Source organism: Lichenostomus cassidix, chromosome 2 (assembly GCF_008360975.1).
Source record: "Lichenostomus cassidix isolate B80296 chromosome 2, HeHo_3.0, whole genome shotgun sequence".
NCBI classification, from domain to species: Eukaryota; Metazoa; Chordata; class Aves; order Passeriformes; family Meliphagidae; genus Lichenostomus; species Lichenostomus cassidix.
Genome location: NC_139482.1, coordinates 1,585,288 through 1,594,087, shown reverse-complemented (window position 1 = coordinate 1,594,087; position 8,800 = coordinate 1,585,288). Strand labels below are relative to the sequence as shown.

General features: G+C 43.6%; 1 protein-coding gene across 1 annotated transcript in view; it reads right to left on the bottom strand.

The window, feature by feature from the left end:
- Nucleotides 1-1,939: 1,939 nt before the first annotated feature.
- The window catches only part of LOC146440689 (obscurin-like), a 40,372-nt gene continuing 33,511 nt past the window's right edge, over nucleotides 1,940-8,800 (bottom strand). The window contains exon 17 of the mRNA XM_085053930.1: nucleotides 1,940-2,034. Within this exon, the coding sequence (XP_084910056.1) occupies nucleotides 1,940-2,034 (95 nt within the window). The remainder of the gene's footprint in view (nucleotides 2,035-8,800) is intronic.

Below are 8,800 nucleotides of genomic sequence, written 5' to 3'. Positions count from 1 at the left end.
AGCTCCATTCATTCCGTTCCCAAGGTGTGTCTGAGCAGTGGGATCATTATTCCATTTTTGCTGATTGCTGGGAGACTTTTCCTGTGGGAAAAGGCAAATTTTGGTCCTCCCTTTCCACACAGATCCACTACACAAATTCCCAATTAGAGGCCAGAAATATAAACCCTCAATTCCTTAAATATTCCAATATTCCAAACTCCATATTGTTTAAATATGGGGAAAGCCTTGTTGGGATATGGGGAAAGCCCAGGAACCTTCCAAGGGCTTCCTGGAAGGAAAAGTGAATTCCTGCTGGCAGTGGAGCAAAGCAGAGACTGATTGGACTCCCTGGAAATGCAGAGTGTCTGGAATGATTCAGGAATTTGTGTCCTGTGGAATCTGCTGAGAGCAGTTAGGGGTTTGTTCATGAGACAATTAAAACAGCAAAGGGGAAAGAATTATAATAAATCAGACAAAACTCATCAAAAGGCTGTAAATTAAGTGAAGTTTCCTGGTAACAGGAAGGAGTTTCTGGAAAAACATCCAGTTAGGATAATGAGGGAAAGCAGGATGAATTGGGAAGAGGTGGGTGAGGCTGTGATCCAACAATTCCCATTTGAATTCTGTGTATTTTTGGGAGAATTCTCATCTCACCTTCATGCAGCCACTTCAAAATACAAAGGAATTGTTCGATACAACTGATGAAATATGACAGCAACCAAAAGACAAACTGTTCATAAGGAAAGAAAATCCCAGTAATTCTGTCCATGGAGCTGAATTTTCAGTGGATTTGCCTGGAGATTCCTCAAATTAATTCCTCTCTGCATTCATCAATATCCATTTAAAATAACTGAGGACCCTTTCTCTCTCTGTTACCATTAGGGAATCTTTCCAAAGCTTTGCTCTTCTCTGTGTAAATCTTCTCTTTTCTGACCCAAAATTTGTTCTTTCTGTGAATTTTATTACACATTTCTATACCACCAGCATCTTTTAGGACACTCAGATTTCTGCCTTCCTAATATTCAATATCTCTGGTGCTTCTGGACTAAGCAAGAATTGATATTGGAGATTCTTCATCTTAATTTCCCTGATATGAAATGAAATGAAATGAAATGAAATGAAATTAAATTCATAGAATCTTTGGGAAGAGACATAATTTTCCTTTTAGGATTGCAGAGAGAATAGAATCAGTGCCTGTCCCTAAAATCTTGGTCCAAAATGTGCTTGGGTGAGATAAAACAGTGAGGGAGGAGTAGAAACTCCAATTAAATGAGCTAATTCCACTTAGACCTGAAAATCTGACGGATCTGGCAGCTTCCTTATGTTTTATATATTTCCATCAGGCTGATGTTTCCACAAGAGGGTTGGATCCTGCTAAATGTTTAAAAAGCTGAAAAGAAACTTTAAAAACTTCTCTTAATTCTTAAATCCATGACGTTCTTTACTAATCTTATGCAAATTATTTCATATTTGGCTGTGGCTTTAATTGCAGCTCTGATTCCTGATCGAGGCAGCTCTTCCTGTGCTTCAGAAATGAGGTTTTTTGCAGTTTTTCGGGAGTTTTTCAGGAGTTTTTCAGGACAGGGATGGCCTGCTGGGAATTACAGACTTAGCCCAGAGCTTAGCACAATAAAATTGTAATTTTGTGCGCAGAAGAGCTTCAGCACTAATTCTAATTACAAGGTGCAAACAGCTTTTTGGGAGGCTGCTCAGGAATTTATCCCACACTTCCCTCTCGGGATGGGAACTCAACTCCTGCTCATCCTCACTTCCCACCGATGGATTCAGCAAATTAGGGAATTCAAGCTCATCTTCCAGGCATTGCTTAAGTGCTCGCGAATGTGTTTATGACGGGAGGTGGAATTCTAGGAAGATTTATTAGGCCTGGCAGGGAGGGAGAGTGTTTGTTCCATGATTAATGCACTTAACGGCTCCCAATCAACAACTTGCAAATATTGTCTCAGGATTTGCCAAGGAAAATCCGCGGCTCCAGCCCATCCAGGGAACAGTAGCGGGTTTGCGCTACCGGATTGCGGCTGGCGGTGGGTGTGTGGGCTGGGGGAGGAGAACAGAGAGAATCCTGGGGGAAAATGAATGCTGGATTACTGATAAAATTTGGGAGAATGTGGAGGGGGAAAGTAGATGAGCAGAGCTGACAATGCTGGATTAAAAGCGGAAGTTCGGCTTCTTGTGTTTCCCATCCTCTCACGGAGAAACTGAGCCCAAATGGGGAGGAAAAGGCAACTAAAATATTTTTCAAGTTCCTTCCCTCTTTTGTTTTCCATGGGTTTTTTTCTGCCTATAAAAATGGTGTCCCTGCCCATGGCAGAATGGAAAGGGATGATCCTTAAAGTCCCTTCCAAGTGAAGAAGCCATTCCATGATTCCATGATTTCTGAACAATGCATCCCTAAATTTATACAATTTTATCTACTCTGAAAAAGCAAAAAATCAATAAAAACTTTCTTTCTTTCTTTCTTTCTTTCTTTCTTTCTTTCTTTCTTTCTTTCAGAAATAAAAATATTCCATTTTTACCCCTAAACATTATTCCTGAAATTCACCGTTTGAAATGCAACCCCTGAGAAATTTATGAAGAGTTGAAGAGAAAGGCTCAGCCTAGCAAACCTTTTTATTGCTGTTATTTAGTTCCTAATTTAAGGCTTGGCTTGGAAAGAGCCACAAAAGTCCTCTCATAACTTCACGTCTCCATCCCAAATTAAACAGGATTGTTTAAATGCCTGGAAAATATCCACTTCCCATCCCTTCCCTGCATTCCATGAGGTTGAACTCTTCCCGAAATCCTGAGGAATTATCCTAGCGCTGTTCACCATGGAGATCTTCATGGCAGGGAGGCTGAGTGGAGATTCCCAGCACATGAATCCACAGGGATTTTCCAGAACATGTGGAATTTTTCAAGGCAACAACCAGCCAGGCACTGGAATTCCAAAGTGCATGGTGTGTTTCCCATATTTCAAGCTCTTCAAGGAAAAAGCAAAAGTCAGGAATTAGGCTCAGCTGTTTGAATGAGAAGTGTGGTTATCCAAGGTCCTCTATGAACTCCTTTCCTATGGAATTTTCTCGAAGGAAAATGGAATTTGGGTGGGATGAGTGTGGATCGCTGGCAGAAATTCCATCCAAGCAGCACTTCTGAAAAAGCTGGGATGAGTATATTCAGTTCTGGTGGAAAACATAAATCCTGTGGGGATGAGATTGGTGGAAAATGATGGAAAATTCCATGGGGTGAATTCCCAGTGGGAAGCAGCTTGAGCAGGGCAAAAGGCAGGAGTCAGTTGTCCAAGGTCACCCAATGGAGCAGCAGGAGAGGGAAGAAATGGGAATCACACTGAAATCCCAACTTGTATCCATTATCCTGGAACGATTTCCCTCCTGCTTCGGGGTTGGAAATGAAACCAGTGATTTAACCAGAAATTAAACTCTTTATCCTTCTCCAGAGTCATCCCTTCCCCACCCATTCCTTCCCTGACCCATTCTCCTGCTCCTTTGCCATCCAATTCCTTCCCCTGGGAGAAGTGCCTGAAGATGAATGGAAAACCAAAACTCCATCAAAGGTTCTCCTGCAAGTGGATTTAACCCAGACTCTCCGTGACTCCCCCCAAAGTGCATTTTGGGGTGTAATTAGAAGGGATCCACTCCACAGAGAGCTCATTTATTCAGGAATGAGCGTGGCAGTTGTGTTTGCTCAGGTTTTTCCCTCCCACCTGACGCTCCAGCATCAGGACACAAAGCTGCAGTTTCCCCGAAAATAATGAAGTGAGATGTTCCATGAAGTCGTTTCCAGCTGATGGGCTCCACGCTCCATAAAAATCCAGGAGACTCCCGGAGGGAAGCAGCAGGTCACTCACCAGATTCCAGCCAGAGATCCCTCTTGGAATGGGGAGCAGTTTCCATGGAAGCTCTGCAGATGTGAAACCTTAATAAATATAGTTAATTTGGGATTTTTAATTGCTAGCAGGGTAACGCCTTCCCGCTAAGTTCAGGCTGAGTTAATTGGTTCAGTCCCTGAGGATCTGGGGAAAAGGATGGGATGGAAAGTGTTAAGAAACACTTCTGAACTCACCTAAGCTGGTTTTTCACGGAGAAGGGCGAAAGCAGGAGTGCCAGAGGAGATTTTCTGGAAAATGGGACAGACTGAGGACAACTTGCCTCAGCCAGGGAAAGGTCAGCATTTCTGGCAGGCAGCAGAGCTGCTGCTCTGATTCAACCCAAACAGAGCCATTGCTTCCTCAGGCTCCCCACTGACAAATTCAGAGCCGTTTGGATTGGGATGAGGGAAGTGTGTCAGGAAAAACAAGACCTAGACATTCCCTTTTGAACTAAACCTGAACCCGAGCAGGACTTGGATCTGAAGCTGATGAAAGCTTCATTTCTTTTTTCTTCTTTTTTTTTTCTGTCCCCCTTTCCTTTTTCTTCTTTTTTTTTGTTCTTTCCCCCTTTCCCATTCTTTCCCTTTTTCTGGAAAAAATTAAATGATCTCTCAGTCACAGATTTTTGAGATCTAGGAATAAAAAAAGAGTTGAGGGTTTGGGTATTACAAATTAATAGAATCTTATTAGTAAAACTCCCCCAGCTGTAGTTGAACTCACAGTGGTGTCTTACTCCTGGTCAGGAAATATTTCTCCTGTTATTTTCTACCTGCTCCTCACTGCTTTTGGTGAAGGAAGAAAGTGAAAAGAAATTAATTTTAATTAAACCGAGAGGCACTGCTGCACCTCAGGTTGTCACGATTTCTAGATGAGGAATTTTTGCTCTGTGTTTCCTCACTTTTCCCTGCCCCAGGATCCCCAGCAGCCAATTCCTGCTGAAGGGTGATGGTCTTTCTCCACTCCCACCTCGCTTACTGCTGCCTCCATTTGTTTTTTCACGGAGAGCAAATTAAAATCCAAGTGTCTGTGAGGGAACATTTGGGTTTAGAGGCCTGAGAATACCTGAGAGGTGACCTCAGGCTGGGCTTTCCGTGCTGCACTTGGCAGGAGAAAAGATTCGAAGCTCAAATCACAATCCTTCCATTCCATTCCTGCTGCTGGCATCTTCAGGAGGAGAATTTTTCCTATTCATTGCCTAAAAATCAGAGTTAAGGCTCATCTTTCAGTGCCATTCCCATTTAGAAGCCCAAAATAGTGTCTTGACCTGAATGAAGGAGCAGGGAAGCTTCTCATGGTTGACACAGAGGATGTTTTACCATGGACAACCTTCTCCCTTTCCCACTCTGCATCAGGAGATACCTGGAATTTCCTTTCCACTTTGAAGGAAAGGGGAATTCAGATCTCTGAATCTGAGATTTCAGCTTTCAGCTGAGTGCTGGAAGGCGGGAGCATTTCTTTCATCTAAAACCACAAAGCAAGCTGCAGATTTCAGTTCCGTGGCACAGCCCAGCATCACCCAGGGATGTTCCAACAGCTCCAGGAGCCTGGAGGGGAGAAGAATTGGAGATGAAAACAAACCAAACCCCAGGAAAGGACAAGATGTGATCTCCTGACACTCATTTGCTCTCGAACACCTGGGAGTTCTCTCCAGAAGCAGATTGTGTTCCAGGCAAACAGGGCAGCAGCTGCTTCTTTTGGCTGGGCTCGCCCTGGACAAGGAGAACTCAGGAATATCATCCAAAACGAAGCTTTTAAAAATAGGAGAGACGACCTTTGTGTCCTGTCTGACAGCTCCAGGGAGGGAAAAGCACATGGAGAAAAGGGCTGAGGGATGATTTCTAGGCTAAGTGTTTATCAGCTCTTCCAGCCACCACTGAATATCTGAAATCTGGTCCTAAATGAAAGATGTTTCCTTTCAGGATACTTTGCTCAACTTGTTTATCCCCTTGGGCAGGAGAAAAATCCTAATTATTCTTCATCAGACAGAGCTCCAACTACTGTGTGCTGAACCAGCAGGAGAAAAATCCTAATTATTCTTCATGAAACAGAGCTCCAACTACTGCATGCCAAACCAGCACAGTGCCCTGCTCTGCTGCCTGGGATGAGGAGTTTTCCCATTATTTGGGGAATATTCCATTGCTGTTTTGACTCGTTGGATAGTGCAGGGATGGGAAATTCCCACCATGCCCACAGCCTTGGGAGGGTCCTGTGGGAAGGGATGGTTTGGATTGCTCTGCTGGGACCAGCTGGCTCTTCTGGAGGAGAAAATTCCCTCAGGAAAGAACACTCCTGCTGGAATTCCCCTGGGATGTGAGGCCCAGGCTTTGTGAAATGAGTCATGAGAGGAAATCCTTCCCTGGGAGGGTGGGGAGGGGCTGGGATGGAATTCCCAGAGGAGCTGTGGCTTCCCTTGGAAACCTGGAAGTGTCCAAGGCCAGGTTGGATGGGGTTTGGAGTAACCTGGGATAGTGGAAGATGTCCTTGCCCATGGCTGGGGGTGGAATGAGGTGAACTTTCAGGACCTTTTCATCCCAAACCATTCCAAGATTCTGGGATCCCAAACATTCCCGCAACTCTCTCCCAAACCAGCATTGCAATTTTAACCTGCTGAGAAGAAAGCTCTGATTTGGGGGACAGAGGAGTCCATGGGATCCTTTCTTGGCTGGAGCTGCACCTTGAGAGGAGAACATTCCCACCTGAAGGGTTTTGGATGGATCAGGTCAGGCCATCCTCCCTTGGAACCCAATCCCAAAATGTGTCCCAGGGCGCTAAACCCCTCCTCCTTTCCCTGTCCTGCCTCATCCAAAAGGTCACCAGTGGCTTCTTGCTGGGACTTCTTGACCTTTAGGAGATCATCATGGGAAAATAAACCAGTGATACCCACATGGGAGTGTTATCTGTGTAAATATATGTGGAAATATATGCAGAAATACACGTAAAAATATATGTATTTTTAATTTTTCATATATATAAAATATATATTTTTAAATATCCATATATTCCTATATTTGCCCTCTTCCCTGCCTTGGCCAAAGCCTGTTTTGGAAAGCAGACAGCAGTGAACTTATTAAGAATCCCCACTCCTGTTAAAATACCTCTTTAGTACAACAAAACACACGACTGTTGAACTGGGAAAAGATATTCCATAAATCTCCCAAAGTCAAACACCATGCCGGGAATATGGAAAAATAGATCTATATATTAACTGCTCTTTAAACAGCATTATTTGACCCTTAGAAAAAACAAACAGAGGAAAGAAAAACGTTACAAGCCCTGAAAAAAATTCTCTGCCTCTTATCAAAAGCACATTTGAAGAGAGGCCTCGGAGGCATCTATTGTTTAATGGGCTATGCTTGATTTATTGATGATTATGTAGCAAAAAAAAAAAAAAAATCCATGCAATCATTCCAAGGCCACGAGAGGTGCAGGGCTTCAATTTATTAGAGCTTGGAACTAGAAAACGGCTTTCTTTTTATTTTTTTCCCCTCTTTTTTTTTTTTTTTCATCCGAGGGTTTTTGTTTGCCCAGCAGTGTGAAGCAGTTTGATGGGCAAAGCCCTGGGAGTTGAGCCATTCCTCTCTCCTTTTCCAGCCCTAAGTGGCCACGCGAGGCTGTGCTCGGAGTTTACACAGCTGGAGCTCGGAGTTCAGCGCTTGTAGGATTTTATTTTTTTATTTCTAAGGCCTCTTTTAGCCAAGGGGGAGCAAACCCCTCCCTGCACACAAACAGCCACGGGGGTCTGCTGACCCATTCCACCTGTGGGATTCACAGAATTATCTCTTCCGGGGAGAAAATACCTGAGGGAAAAGTGAGGAAAAAGAATTCCGAAGTCAATATCGAGGTCAAGGCCAGGTTGGAGGGGCTTGGAGCAAGCTGGGATGGTGGGAGGTGTTCCTGCCGTGGAATGGCATGGGAAGAGTCCCTTCAAACCTCAAAAAGTCCCTTCAACCCAAACCATTTTGGGGTTCTCTGATTTTATGGGGTGGTGGTTGTTTATCAGCGTGAACTGATCCCAAGGAGAGATCCCAAAGTCTCCTCATCAAAGCATGGATTTGCCCACATTTTGGCTCTTCATCCCTTTGTAGAAATTCCAGGGTCTCCATGCTCCTTTCTCTTTCTAAACATACTTAAAATGTAGGGAAATTCATTTGTCTCCAGAGCTGTTAATTTTTGGGTTCACCAGCATGACTGACCTGGGAGAAGCACATGGAGGAGATCCCTTTTCCCATGGATTTATCACCTGGATAGACACCACAGGGAGAAAGGGAAGGGAAGTGACTCCAAGGGACACAACAGCAAGGAAAGAATCCCAAAAATCCTGAAATTCCACTGCTGGTCATCCCTACAGAATCCTAAAATCAGTCCTGGAGTGGTTTGGGTTGGAAGAGATCTTAAAGATCATCCAGTTCCAAGCAGGGACAATTCCCACCATCCCAGGCTGCTCCAAGCCCTGTCCAGCCTGGCCTTGGACACTGCCAGGGATCCAGGGGCAGCCACAGCTTCTCCGGGAAATTGTGTCCCAAGAAGGATTAACCTTATAAAAGAAAATATAAAATAAAAAGGAAAAAAAAAAAAGAAAAAATGAAATAAAATTAAGATAAATGAAATGAAGTGAAATTGAAGTGAAATGAAATGAAATAATGAAATGAAATGAAATGAAATAAAATGAAATGAAATGAAATGAAATGAATGAAAGGAAAAGAAAGGAAAAAAAAAGAGAAGAGAAGAGAAGAGAAGAGAAGAGAAGAGAAGAGAAGAGAAGAGAAGAGAAGAGAAGAGAAGAGAAGAGAAGAGAAGAGAAGAGAAGAGAAGAGAAGAGAAGAGAGAGGAGAGGAGAGGAGAGGAGAGGAGAGGAGAGAAGAGAAGAGAAGAGAAGAGAAGAGAAGAGAAGAGAAGAGAAGAGAAGAGAAGAGAAGAGAAGAGAAGAGAAGAGAAGTA